The 15,127-nt window shown below is 49.6% G+C and overlaps 1 protein-coding gene across 7 annotated transcripts in view; it reads right to left on the bottom strand.

Moving 5' to 3' along the window:
• The window catches only part of LOC146829696 (uncharacterized), a 462,485-nt gene that overhangs the window by 110,935 nt on the left and 336,423 nt on the right, over window positions 1–15,127 (bottom strand). For 6 of the 7 annotated variants that reach the window (XM_085608408.1, XM_085608401.1, XM_085608402.1 and 3 more), the window contains one exon: window positions 9,125–9,276. In XM_085608408.1, the coding sequence (XP_085464534.1) occupies window positions 9,125–9,276 (152 nt within the window). The remainder of the gene's footprint in view (window positions 1–9,124; window positions 9,277–15,127) is intronic. The other variant, XM_085608407.1, reaches the window with a different exon arrangement.

The raw sequence follows: 15,127 nt of genomic DNA on the forward strand, positions 1-15,127 counted from the left end.
CAGATGAGTTCTGCTTTAAGGGTGCCAGGGGAGTACTTATGTTATGTTAAAATTGGTCTTATATAGCGCTCGGCTACTCTAAAAGTGTCCCGGCGCTTTTAATAATAACAACCTGAAAACAAAAAACACAGCCCTCAGGCAGATAAAGTCAGAAGACAAAGGGCTACTAGGTTCCCTCTCTCCTGATGACCACTTCCAGCAAAGTGTGGCATCTGGCTAACCCAAGATGCACCATTCTGCAGACGTTCAATATGGCAGGACCCCTCTCTGTATCTGCAAAAACAGTTGGACAGAATGCAGAACAATGTCATACATTCACCCCAGTACAGAGATCTGGGCCTAAATCCATCTTTTTTTGCTCACCGTACCATTCCAGTTTGAACCCAGCCATATACAAATTAGTCTTGACCCTGTGCCTCATGGGAACAGTCCAGCCCGAACTGCCAAGCCAGGTCCTCCCTGAACCGGAAAGAAGCATCCTAGGACCGGTTTCGGGGTTTCACCCCTCTTCAGCCAGGATAACTTGATTCCAGTGGCATGGAGAGCACGGAACCCACGTCTGGGCATACCCGTCCCACTCGGGATGACAAATGCAAAAACAGTTGGACAGATGCATGCCGTCCATCAATTGCGTCTGTTGCTTTCTCGCCCCTAGTGCGCCAGGTATACCCAGATGTGGGTCCTGGGCTCACTGTGCTACTAGAATCAAGCTATCCTGGCTAAAGAGGGGTGAAACCCTGAAACCGGTCCTAGGATGCTTGTTTCCGGTCCAGGGAGGACCTGGCTTGGCAGTTCGGGCTGGACTGTTCCCATGAGGTACAGGGTCAAGACTGATTTGCAGATGGACAGGTCCAAACTGGGGTGGCATGCTGAGCAAAAGAATGATGGATTTAATCCAGATCTCTTAACTGGGGGTAAATGTTTTGATGTATTCTGCACTTCGTCCATCAATTGTGTGTCTTTTGCACCCTGCATGTGGCAGGACCCCTAGTCCAATCCAAAGATGTGGCTATCAAGGGCCTGTTTGGCAACTAGTTTCCCCTCTCCGTCCAGAATGCCAGCCTGTCCACTTAAACAATTTTACAGCCCCTATCCCCAGTGTTCCCTATTTGCTCTTCCAAAGCAGCTTCATCTTTAAAGCTAGAGTTTGCGGCCAACACCCGTGTAGGTTCCTCCCAGAGAGGTAGCACCTCTTCCGTGCAGGCTTCTGTTGCTTCCTTTCCTGAGAGTAGATGGCACTTCTACCCAAGAGAGCAGAAAGCTATCTCAGAACAGGAGAGTTCAAGGCAACAAAGTGACAGCTTTACAAAAGTTGCACAAGGCACATGCTGCATTAATTTAGACTTGAGAATCAAGTTGGGCTTAATGTAACAAAATGTTTTATACCTTGGAGTATCCCATCTAAAGGGTCAACATGTACCTCTGTACTCACCAATGGGGCGACCAAGTCTTTCCAACGTAAAAACAGTTTTGTGTTTTAAATACCAGAACATGAGAACTGCAAGAAGGTGGCCTGGTATATGCTGTCCACTAATTAAAGTGGGCACCTTGTATCAGTCCAAACGACCCTTATTGATGATTAGGTTAAAGACAACCTTTATTGAAAGCTATCCTAGGGGTAGCTATGGAGAGCAGCCTTCAGGCTAAGTCTTGAAGGAATGTAAAGCAGCTTTGTTTACCAGAACAGAACCTCCTGAATGACCAAATGAAAGGAGAACCACACAAGAGATATATAAAATATATGTATTTATTACTTTACACTCTAACCTTCAGAGCACAAAGCACACAATATTAAATCACTAGAACAACAGTAAATAGCACAATACACAGCGGGCTCCAGGGGGAGACCGAACCATATACCAAGAAAGTGGTATAACAACCATGACTTAACTAGACCGTGCCTAGAGCACGTAGAATCACTGGGACCCCAAGGAACCACCCAATGTAGTGACACAGGGGACCTACGGAGGACGGGTGCAGTGTGTGAACACAGGCGCGAGCTCCGTACAATCCTATGGGATAGTCGCGGTTGGAATTTTAAAGATTAAGGACACTTCGGAGAAACCTTTAAGCAAACCCTTTCAAACATAAAAGGTTTGTAGGCCAGCACCCTTGAGAGTACCGAGATACCAGTGCTACCTATCCCAGAGGAACCGGGTGCATAGGGGTCAAGTGGTGTCGGAAACCCTCGTCGTGGTCAATGGAGCAATGCGAAAAAGTGCAGCTGCCGGCAAGATGAAGTGTCCAGTGGAATCCAAGCCTGGCTCCGAGGTGAGAAGAACCTGAAAGCAGAGGGGACAGAGTCAGGGTCACTTCAGGGTGACCAGGGGTACGATAGACTAATGGCCACCGATGTCGGGTGCTTCAGGTGAGATGATGCAATGCACGACACTGCAGCCACGGAGACCAGGAGACGTCCGCGACGACCAAAGTCCAGAGGTGAGCTGTCCCACGAAAGATGTCGAGTGATGGAGGAGGGGGGGGGGGGGGGGGGGGGGGGGGAGGGGGGGTCAGTGTTTGGGTCGAACACCAACAAGTCTTGGCAACCGCAACCCACGCAGGCAGAGGAAATCAACTTTGGTGAGGGCCAGCAAGGTCCTGAGGACTCTCCAAGCTATGGAGAGTCAGGGCACGTCTGGAGCAACCAGGAAAGCCCACGGAAAGTCAAAGTTACCTTCACAGGGACCCACAGGCCATAAGACCAGGGATCGTGAAGGGACCTCGAGCTGAATCACGAAATACCAGCCCACAAAACACTCATGGCGTGTAGGCCGGAAATCTTTGGTGGACATACTGTTCGGGGTCAGGACTACAAGTAGCCCAAAGCACAGCCTCAGGGATCGTAGAAAAGCATATGCTGCTGCAAAAGTACACGGTGCACAGGGGTTTGGGTTGCACGGTCCCCACAAGGGATAATGGTCTCAGAATTGCTGAGAGAGCAGATCGACCTTAGAGACCTCGGGAACCCACCTCCTGTGTTGCAGAAATCTTCGGAGTCCTCAGGAGCTCGAGAGATGCAAACCGGTCAGGTGAGTTTAGGTGCCTGCTGCTGCAGGGGAGTAACTACTTTACTCCAAGGGAGATTCTTCAATCATCCAGCGTAGTGTAGATCGTCAAAGTACTTGGTTTCTGTAGCAGAGTTTAGTCCAGGTAAAATCTAAAGTCCTGTAGTCAGTGGTTCCTACTTTATACCCAAGGAAGGGGTGGGACAAACTCTGGGGACCCACCTATGGGAGGGTCATGACAGAGGGGTGGCTACACCCATGTCCTTTGTCTAGTTTCGTGCCAGAGCAGGAGCAAATGGCTCCTGCAACCGGTTTGAGCTGGACTATACACAGGGACACCAGATATGCCCCCATTGCAGCCTTTCTGGCACTCTGAGTGCACCCACCCAGCCCCAATACACTAAATTCTGTCTGGGAGGTGGTCACACCTCCTTGTGACAGAAAACCTATTGTCAGATCTTCTAGAGCTTGGCTCAGCAACAGGAGGGCAGACTCATGTCTGTGGCTGGCAGCATCTATTTTGTGATGCCCAGGTCAAGAAAGTAGCCCGGTGTAAGAAAGTGGCTCTGTATACACTGTTCCCAAATAGGTACAGTGTGCACAGAGTCCACAGTCCCCAGAGGTTTGGCAGAGGCTGAAGTTAGATATAACCTTACTCTCTAAAGTGGTAGCTTGGTCGAGCAGTAAGGCAGTATCAGAGGACAGTGTAAAGCATTTGTTGTACACACAGTCAGCAAATGGTTTCACACACTCAAGAACTGAAGTCTAGGCCAATGGTTTTGTATAAAAATATATAGTGGTTTTATTTTAGAATCAACAGTAGGTATCAAAATATACTTTCTCAGAATGAGATGCTCTAGATAAATACTTTCCAATAGGCAATAGACTTTTGAATGCAATAGATACAGTTGTTGCAACAGGCAACACAATTTCAAACACAACATAACATTGAGCTCAATGGGAATTTCTAGTTAAATGCAATTGATTACTTTTTGAATTACTTTTCTTACCACAGGACTGGATCCTAGATTTAGTCCTGGGACATCTCCTGTAAACAGTTGAGTAAAAACATTTTGGTTACAGTTGTAATTTTTAAGGAATATTAATGTATTTTAAAAGTTGACACTTCGAAACTTTTTCACAAAGAATCACCAATGTTATCCAATGAGGAAATTCACTTAGCAGGTAAGTGGGGTTATTGTTACTTTTTCTAACTCAGTGTTGGATCCTGGATCCAGCACTGGGACATCTCCTGTAAACAGTTGAAAGAATGTGTTTTTGTTATACAGGCAATTTAACGAATATTTGCAAGTTTGCAAAATCAACACTTAGAAGAATTTCTGGCAAAAACGAGGCAATGTTATCCTATGGAGGACAATCAAGTTATAGGTAAGTACGGTTGTAATTACTTTTCAGGGGCAGTGCTGGGCACCAAGATCCAGCAGTGGGATCTCTCCTGATAACAGGGGAGTAAATTCGTTTTCGTAATTTGGTTGATTTTAGATGAATATTTTAAAGTTTCAAAACTCGACACAGAAGAAATGCCATGTGAAACCAGTCAATGTTACCCTATGGAAGAAAAGTGAGTTATCGGCTTTTGGGTAAGTACTCGACATGCAGAGTTAAGGTTCTGGGCATAGACTCAGGGGTCTCCCAGGGTCAGGTAAGTACAGTTGTTACACCCTCAGCGGCACAGGGGCAGAGAGTTAGGCCCAATGTTATCCTATGGGAGGCAGGGGGCCTGTGGCTGGTGGCTGCTGGCTATTAGGCCACGCGGCTGTGAGAGCTGGGCTCCTGGTCACTTGCTCAGGGAAAATGGGGAAGTAGGTTAGAGTAGAAGTTGCACAGCCAGGGGCACTCGGGCGGCTGGGTGCAGGGTGCTTTTGAGCCGTCGGGCGCTCAATGGATTTCAATGGAGAAGCTTAAGGACGAACTAAGGCTGCAAGCTCGGGGACGAAGATTCTTCAGGTGCGACCACCACTTCGAGAGGTAACTATCAGCATTCCCCAGCACACGTGAATTCAATAAATGGCAGTTTCAGATGTTATTCACATATGACACAACAAATCAATCAGTGGATTCTTTCTTCTTTTAATTTGTCTACAAGCTTTTAGTGAGTGAACTGTTCCCAAGCCAACACGTGTTTCGTCGCCTCAGTAAGTTTGTACATGCGACTTGTTCACGGCTGAAGGGATTCACTAAATTGCAGTTTCCAATGCGGCAATAATTCCAGGCCACACTAATCCTGTGGCGTGAGGTGAAAATTCAATAAAATCTGCTGGGCATATTTATAAATTTCTTCGGTTGCTCAGATCCTATGCTCCCGAATCCAAGTCGAGTCGCCAATCCGCGTACTCGCTCCTCACGCCGGTCTCCTCGTGTTGGCTTGGGAACAGTTCACTCACTAAAAGCTTGAAGAAAAATTAACAGAAGAAAGAATCAACTGATTGATTTGTTGTTATATGTGAATAACATCTGAAACTGTCATTTATTGAATTCATGTGTGCTGGGGTATGCAGATTATGTTGTCCTGTTGCTTAGGCCACAAACCTTAGGGAGGCTGGTGGTTCTCTCAAACCCTTCAGGACCATCAGAACTTTACATTACAAATACTTAGTGAAATTACCTATCGGTGCCTATATCCTATTGTCTATACCACCAATCCAAGTTAGACCACTTCGAGAGGTAAGTTGGGTCGTTGGAGGATAGGTAGGCACCCAAGAGTTGGGCACAGGGGGCCGCAGGGCGCCAGGGTGCCTTTTGGTGTTGGGAAATCTTACCCTCTGTTGATCATGGTGGGGGTGGTCCCTGGTTCTGAGGCTGCAGGCGTCGTCAGGAGCGTTGAGGTGGGTCCTTGGGTGCTGGATTCAAGATCACATTAGCCGGGGGATGTCCTCGTGGTCTTTCTCCACTCCGGCACAGGCTTGGCGGGTGCAGAGTGCGCAGGGTTCGTGGTCCCTGGCTGATGCCAGGGGTCAGTTACTTGCTTTGAGCAGTACCACTGCTAGTTGGAGTCCCAGTTAGAGTCACAAGGCAGTCAGGTCCTCCGGGGTTTTTGAGGTTGCTGACCACTGGAGATGCCGGGGTTTAGCAGGAGCAGGTTAGACGGTCGACAGGCCGGTAGGGCTGGGGCGAAAGCAGTTGGTGTCTTCCTCTTCTTAGCAGCTGCACAGCAGGTCTTCTGGTTCCTTGATCTTTCTTGTTTCAGATTCTGGATCTGAGGAAGGAAGGTTCAGGGTGCCCCTAAATACTCAATTTAGGGGTGTTACAGGTAGGTAAAGGGCAGGGACCAATGGGTCCCTTCCCTGGGGTGGGCAGGGGGCAGTACCCTAGTCCCGATTGGGTAGGGCTTCCAATCTTCAAGATGACGAGGGCCCGGGATGTGCTTCACCTCGCCTCCCCCACCTGAGGGGTGGGGCTGGCAGAGGCTGGCACGCCCCCTTTCCTTCTTTGGGGTTTCCGGGCAGTCTTCCCGCCAGAGTGGGGGGGTCAGAACCGGTAGGGGCCAGTTGCTGAGTACAGCAAGTGGCCTGGAGAAGCTCACAAAGGCGGCATGCCTTTGAAGCTTCCCCTGCCCATCCTGGGGGAGGAAACCTAGCACCTCGCCTAGGATGTGCATTGTTGCAGGCCCAGGAGAGCGGATGGCTCTCTACCCAGGGGTCCAGCAACATGTCTGCTGTGTGGCTGTGTGGCAGCCTAGGCAGCCCCTCAGACAAGACGTGGATTGTTGGTTAGGTTCAGGGGGCATCTCTAAGATGCCCTCTGTCATACATTGTACATTAAATCCCACACTGACATCAGTGCGGGTTTAATGTGCTGAGAAGTTTGGTATCAAACTCCTCAGTCTTCAGTGTTGCCATCATGGTGCTGTGGAGTTAGTGCTGATCTCCCAGCACCATATTCTGTTAATGGCAGCACTGCACTTACAGTGCCCAGAATGGACCTGGGTACTGTAGGGGCACAGGGCTCATGCACCGGTACCCACACCACTGGCATAGGGCACCCAGCTAGAGGGGTGGCTGATGTATGCCAGGGCAGTGTGTGTGTTCTGGGCATAGCACAGAGGGGTGTGTGCCATGTCGACTGTTTTGTTCTGCACCCAGACACTCAGCCTGCAAGGGCAGTGTGTGTGTGTCAGAGTACAGGGCCTCTAAGTGTGGCACAATAAGTGCTGCAGCCCTTAGGGGCCTTCTCTGGTCACAAGGTCCTGGGTACCTAGTGTACCATTTACCAGGGGCTGACATGTGGCCAGAGATGCCAATTGGGTTTAGGCTTCAACACAGTTTTAGGGAAGAAACATAGGCCATGGGTACCCGATTAATAGGAGCCCAGGGCACACTCAGTCAAAGTACATCAGCAATTCAGCAAAAAGTGGGGGCATACCATGCAAGAAAGGTGGCACTTTCTCACACCCGGTGGCCATCAGTTGTGGTTCTAGAAGGGAGGAATCGTACATCCACACCAGTTACTGGTGTGGAGGTATGATTCCAAGGTGTTTGACACCAAACATGACATGTTTCTAAGCAGCGGTTTTAAAGTTAGCATTTACTGCGAGGTTATAATGCACTTAAATATATATGGTTGGCTGCATCACAATCTACCCCGGAAAATAGGTTCCGAAGGCTGCAGAGGGGCTCTCTCTGCTCATGCATGGGCTCCCTCTCTCATAAAAGTCAGCACCCTGCCTTCAGGATTGATAAGGCCTGCCATAAGGGGTACTCAAAGTACATGCAATCAATTTAGAGGAGAAAGCAGCTAGACTGGGGTCCTGGATAGCAGGACCCCAGTCAATCTAAGTTGAAAACAGTGATACATCAGCAAAAAGTGAGGGTAACCATAAGAAGCAGACCCTACTGTCCTACAAGAACTACAAGAGCTACATGCTCTGCTCATGAAAAAAGCTTCATCCTACGTAGGGCTCTATAGCCCAGTTTAGGGGTAAACATACACATGTTGCAGAGGGAGGCTTGACTTTGCTCTTGCTTTAAAGGTAAAAGTCGGGCTGGCAGTTTAAATCTGCTTTCTCAGTCTGCAATAGCAGACTGGGAGACAAGTCTTACGTGGGCCAAGTCCAAGGTGGCATAAAGAGTACTACAATCCCTGGAGTTGCCCTCTAGCTTACATGCCCTGGGTACCAAATTGAAGGGGGGAGGATGCAGCCTTGCGGCTAGAGCAGTCGACATCAAAGCTGGGAAACCGGGTTCTAGTCTTGGCTACGACGCTCAACATCCTGTGATTCTGGGCAAATCACTTAATCTCCCTGTGCCCAAGTAAAAATGAATGTGTCCTTGTGTAACGAAACTGGTGCTATGTAAAGCACTCTGATACCAGATTTATCAGGTCTAGTTCACGCTATATAAAAATTGCCCCCCAAAAAAGGGGTTTACAAGTAAGTTGCCTATGCCAATCTGATATGAGCCAATTAGACATACACATTCTAGGGTTAGGACATAGAGGTCTGGTTAGCAGTCAAAAAACTTGAGGCAGACCATACAAAAAGTTATTTCCTCACATTTTTTAGGAACCCTGAAACCTAATTCAACAGGCTTTCCTGAACAGGATCTAAAGCTTTTTAATTTTGCCGTATATGGTTCACCTTCTGAGCACCCTTCTGACCTCCAAATGGCATGGAACTTCTTCACAAAGCCCAACATCACCAACCTTACATTGATTAGGGGCAAGAGCTCTATAAATGAACTAAATGATGATGATCTGATGACAGGTTGCAGACCTGAAGCCCTGGAGAGCAAAGGGGAATACATGTCACAGCTTCAGAGCACCAACAACAGAAAAATACACATCACAGACCCAGCTGTAGAGCACACAGACCACCACAAGTCACATATCCAGAGCTAAAGACCTGGAGATGCACAGAGGAACACTAGTCACAGATGTGGAGCCACAGAGCACAGGAATACACAACACACACCCGGAGTCAGAGGAGTACACATCACAGATCTGTAGCTGCTAAACACAGTGAAATGCACGTCTCAAACCCAGAGCAACATAACAGAGGAATACATGTCACAGCTACAGCCCGCCAACATTTTAGAATAGAAGCAATAAAGGGGCATAAATGTCTGTGCCAGAAAGGAAGCTATATCAATGACTGTACTTACGTGACAGGGGGAATAGTTTTCATACGTTGTCTGAGTGCATTCCTCAATGCCGGGGGCTGGCTGTTGCTCATTTGCAGGCTCACTTGGGGTGTTGCATGCTCCACACGTGACCTCGTCTGCAGTTGGAAGAGACGTGTGGTTGGTTAAAGGGGCTAGTAAAGAGAAAATGTAGAGCTTTTACCTTCTAAAAAGCCAAAGCGAAACATTTCTAGTACAGGGTTTTATGCGCTCCCTCTTACCCCCAGCCACTATTTACTACTGAAGTCTACACAGCAACAGTTCAATCCCATACCTCCGGTTAGTTGAGAAGTAGGTCACACAGGTGCGTTTGAAGACTCCCCCCAAACACACGTGAACAGGTGACGCTTCAGACAGTAGGTGCTGCTGACTGAGGCTTGCATTTTGCCAGAACTGTGGAGCTTTTTTGCCCAGAATTAGCAAATCGGGCTCAGTCCTAGTCTCCTCCTCATCAATAGTGTCAAGTTCTGAGGCCTAGGACTGGAAGAGTTAAAGCTGGAACTGCCGATTGACTGGTTCAACTAGACTTGCACAAGGTGAAGGACCAAAGTTTGGGAAACAGAAAAGAACAAGTTACTTACCTTCGGTAACGATACATCTGTAAGAGACGCATGTTAGTTCTAGATTCCTTACCTTAGAATTACACCCAGGTATTAGACTGGATCCCGAGAATTTTTTCTTAGCAATACCCCTGCGCACCGGTAGGTGGCAGAGGTCAATTCTGCATCAATCGTCGTGTTCGCCGGGATGTTGCGTGCCTATTTAGACACCACCCCTGCACGCTAACAGTTGTGATACGACTTTCCATGCCAGAAGCGCAGCACCATGCAAGACACCGACCACTGGTCCACTAAAACTAGGGCCAGCAAAGAAGCCCCTGTACCTAGAAGTCAGTTTGCAAAGCGGGGAGGGTGGGTGGAGCAGTAAGGAATCTATAACCAACATATGTCTCTAACAGATACATCGTTACCGAAGGCAAGTAACTTGTTCATCTGAAAGAGACTTATAGATTCCTTACCTTAGGATAGATGCCCCAGCAATACCAACCCCAGAGGAGGGATCTGCAAACCAAGTTCACACCAGAAAGTTCTGGAGGACCGAACGGGCAAAACCGCTGTCCCTCTGGACTTGGCTGTCCAGGCAGTAATGTCTGGTAAACGTGTGCAAGGATGCCCACGTGGCTGCCCGACAGATGTAGGGAGTGGAACTCCACATGCAAGAGCAGTGGTGGCAGCCGTAGCTCTGGTGGAATGAGCTCAGAGCCCCACTGGAGGTTCCTTTTTTCTCCAAAACGTAACAGATTTTAATATAAATACCAACCCATCTAGAGATGGTACACTTTTGAACACAACGGCCTTTCTTGGCACCCGCGTAGCCTACAAAGACTTGGTCATCCACCCGGGAATCTTTTGTGTGGTCAAGGTAGAAGGACAGCGCACGTTTAGGGTCCAGATGCTGGAGTCTCTCCTCCGCCTTGGAAGGGTGCGGAGGTGGAAAAAAATATGGGCAAAGTAATGGTTTGTCCAATGTGAAAAGGTGTAACCACTTTTGGAAGGAACGAGGGTCTCCTCCTAAGCACCACTTTGTCCGGATGCACAGAGAAAAAAGGGGGCAGGGAAGAAAGAGCTTGAAGCTCACTCACTCTGCGGGCAGAGGTGATTGCAACAAGGAAAGTGGTCTTCAGAGTGAGGAGCCTTAGAGGACAGTTGTGAAGAAGCTCGCAGGGAGCGCACATAAGTTAAGACAAGACAAGGTTCAAGTCCCACTGGGCATTTTGAAGAGAGATGGAGGAAAGATGAGTAGTGCCCTTAAAGAAACTTTTTACAATAGGGGACTTGAACAAAGATGGCTGATCAGGTAACTGAAGGAAAGCAGATATGACCGAAAGATGGCCCTTAAGAGGGCCCAGGGTAGAGCCCTGCTGGGCCGAGGAAAGTATATACAAAAGGACCTCTGAAAGTAGGACAGAAACGGGATCCACAGACTTTGATGTGCACCATACAATAAACTTATTCCATTGATGGGCGTATACCGTTTTAGTGGAGCGACGCCTGGCTCCCAAGATGACATTTCAGACTACGGGTGGAAGGTCAAAAGCTGTCAACTGTCGCTGCTTAGTCTACAGGCAAGGAGGCGACGGTTGGACAGGTTCGGGTGAAGAACCTTCCCCCTGCTCCTACGACAGAAGATTATCCCGAAGAGGCAGTCTGAGTGTAGGATCGATAGCCATGCTCAGGAGCTCTGGGTACCAGACTCTTCGTGCCCAGTCTGGAGCCACAAGAATAACTTGGACTCTGATGCGCTTGATCTTCAGCACTCGGGCAGAAGTGGTACAGGTGGAAAGGCGTACAGAAGGCTGCAGTTCCACTTGCAACAAAAAGTCGCAGATAGAGGGCCGCCTTGGAAAGTCCAACGTGCAGAATTGCTGATATTGCACGCTCTCTTTGGTGGCGAACAGATCTAATCAAAGCTCTCGCCACCGCTAAAAGAGACCCTGCACCACCTCTGAATGAAGACGACATTCGTGATCTACCAGGCACTAGCGGCCGACTTTGTCCGCCCTGACGTTCAGAGAACTTGCCAGGTGTTAAACCACCAGGGTCATTCCCTGATGTTCTAGCCATGTCCAGAGACGAAGAGCCTCTGTCATAGGGTCCGCGACCCCAACCCGCCCTCTTTGTTGCAGTACCACATGGCGGTGGTGCTGTCCGTGAACACCTGCACCACTTTCTCCTTTAGAGAGAGAAGGAATGCCTTCAGTGCCAGGGGTATCGCTCAGAGCTCCAGAAGGTTGATATGGAGCCCGGACTCTGCCAGAGACCAGATGGATCTGATCTCCGCCTCTCCCAGATGGCCACCCAATCCCAGGAGTGATGCATCTATCACTACTGTGACATCTGGTTGGGGAAAGGAGAGGGATCTGCCTTTGGCCCAAGCTTGGTTCGTAAGCCAGTACTGCAGTTATTGCACAGTTCCCTCCGAGATCGGGACATAGTCGTCAAGATTCCCATGATGCTGCGGAAAATGGAACTTCAGGTCCCACTGCAGAGCCCGCATATCCCATCTGGAATGATCCACCAGCAGGATGCAGGAGGCCATGAGGCACAGCAGCCTCAGGGTCATGCTCACTGAAATCCGGGATAGAGGCTGAAACATCGGTATCATAGCCCAAATTTTTCACACTCGCTGCTCGGGAGGATAGTCCCGAAGCGGCACTGTGTCCAGAACAGGTCAGATGAAATGGAGCGTCAGACGGAGTCGTGTGGTACTTTGGCACGTTGAGAGTGAACCCCAGCTAATGCAGGAGGTCCGCCGTAGTCTGGAGGTGGGAGACAACAGCCTGGGGCGAACCCACCTTCAACAGCCAGTCATCGAGATAGGGGAAGACAAACCCCTGATCTGCGCAGATGAGCTGCGACCACCAACATCACCTAGGTGAACACCCAAGGGGCACTGGTAAGGCCAAAGGGGAGCACGGTGAACTGAAAGTGCTTGCGGCCTACCGTGAACCACAGGTAGCGTCTGTGGGCTGGCAGGACGGAGATGTGAAAATAGGTGCCCTGCAAGTCCAGCGCCACCATCCAGTCTCCAGGGTCGAGGGCAGACAGGACCTGAGCCAGGTTAGCATTTTGAACTTCTCCTTTTGAAGGAAGCGATTGAGGGCCCTGAGGTCTAGAGTAGGACGCAGGCCTTTGTACTGCTGGTTATGTTATTTTATTTATAAGACACGCAGCTACCCCAAGGGGTTTACCAGCGCTGGCAGGTAGGAGTAAGAAATGTCAGATTTACTGATTGAAGAACCAGGTCTTCACTCGTTTACGGAAACTACTAAAGACCGTTTCCTCCCGTATAGAAATAGGAAGAGTTCCACAGGGTGGGGCCCAAGAAAGATAAGGACCTACTGCCCATCCTGGTCAATTTGATTCTAGGGATAACAAATTTAAATTGTCCAGCAGAATGCAAAAGACGAAGAGTGAACAACTGAATTAGCGATTGCAAATATTGCGGGGCTGTTCCGGATTTAATTTTAAACAAAGCTCAAGGCCTTAAATTTAACACTGTTTTCCACTTTTAGCCAGTGTAATTTGCGAAGAGAGCCAGAGGCTGACACCATCCTGGGTACCGGACAGCAGGCTGGCAGCTGCATTTTGCACCACCTGAAACCTACGTATTGTAGCTTTATTGGAGTCCAAATATAGAACGTTACCGTAGTCAAGTCTAGACGTAATCAGGCCTGGACCACAGTACGTTGCACGCTGAGGTGCAACATCCGTAAGATTTTTCTCAGCCATCTCAGAATGGTAAAGCATGTTGTGGCTACCTTTGTGATTTGTTGCTTCATTGACAGATAATGGTCAATGAGAATACCCAGGTTACGAACTTGACATACTGGTTGGGGCAACAAGCACATTTTGGTGGGCCAATGTTTCGGTCCCCAGAGGTCTTGGTCTTTACCTAAAATCATAACCTCAGTTTTTGGGCACCAGAAAGTAGTGGAAATGGAAACCACTACCTACGTCTAGCATAGGAACCCTCTATAGCTCCCTTGGCCAAGAGAGCTGAGACTTCCTGGCGGAAAACGACAAATGATCCTCCGACATGCCATCGAAAGACATTGGCATGGAGGGAGGAGTAATCTCAAAGGGAGGGAGTAGCCCCTTCGGACTATATGCAAAACCCATCTGTCCGACGTGATGGTTTGCCAGTGGGGAAGAGTTGATGGAGAATCCGGCCGCTCACTGGCAGTTTGCGACCCTGAAAAGTTGGACTAAGAAGGCTTGGAGGCTGCTGCGGAGGGGGGTAGGAGTGGTAGACTGGCCCGCCGGCTTCCAGACCCCCGTCGCTGAGTCCCATGTCCGCGGCCACGCAGAGGATAGGCAGCTTGCGTAAACCAGTGGCTGGACTAGGCCCGATGTGGTGGGGTGTCCCTTCCGTAGGCACAAAAGGGGCAAAAAGCAGACTGAGGAGGACGGAACGACGCTGCATGGCCCAAGGATCTGGATGCAGCTCAAGAATACTTAAAGCGCACCAGCGCAGAGTCTGCTTTGTCGCCAAAAAGGTGACGGCCATCAAAGGGCATGTGCAGCAAAGTTGACTGGACATCCCCGAAGAGCCAGACGTCCTCAACCAGGCGTATAACCGAAGGGCTACTGACGTGGCAATCGTTCTGTCGAATGAGTCGGTAGTATACAGTACACAGTGAATCATGAATTTTGCTGCATCTCTCCCATCTGCCATTGCTTGGGAGAGAACGGCCCGGGCCTCCTCCGGGCACCGAGGCAGCACCTGCGCGACCGTATCCCAGATGGTATGGGAGTACCGGACTAAGAGGCACCCAGTATTAACAGACCGCAGTGCCAAGTTGAGGAAGAGAATATGCGCTTTCCAATATGATCCAGCTTCTTGGATTCCCTGTCTGGAGGAGCAGAAGGGAATGCGCCCTTGGAAGAAGAGGCCTTGAACACCAAGCTCTCGGGGGGGGGGGGGGGGGGGGGGGGGGGGGCTGGTCTGTGACAGGGTCAGGTGATCCCTCCCAATCCTCATCACCACCTTCTGGGCCATAGGGAACACCAAGGATGAATTGGGAACAAAAGTCCCCCAAGGCGTCGGATTCTACATCAGCCGAAGTATCAACGTATCCACCATAAGGTTGAGGTAGGAGATGGTGTCAGTCGGGTGCACAACAGATGCCGGTGGCATCGTCGCCGGGATCGGCACTAGGAAAGTTCGACAGACATCGATCCAGATCAAGGCCTGGATCCTCGGGGGTCCACTGGAGTTGGGCTGCCCAAAGATGGAATGGAGGGCTTTCCAAAATGCAAGAAGCTGGACAGCGGTCGCTCTGGGTCCCGGCAAGGGAGGGAGGCACAGAGTTGTCCCAGAAGTAGGCACCAAAGACAGAGCCTTAGAGCGACGAGGCTCTGGGTACGCCTCCTGGCTGAAGTCAAGACACTCGACAACTCACCTCAAGCACCCGACATCTGT

Source organism: Triturus cristatus, chromosome 5_2, assembly GCF_964204655.1.
Source record: "Triturus cristatus chromosome 5_2, aTriCri1.1, whole genome shotgun sequence".
Classification (NCBI taxonomy): Eukaryota; Metazoa; Chordata; class Amphibia; order Caudata; family Salamandridae; genus Triturus; species Triturus cristatus.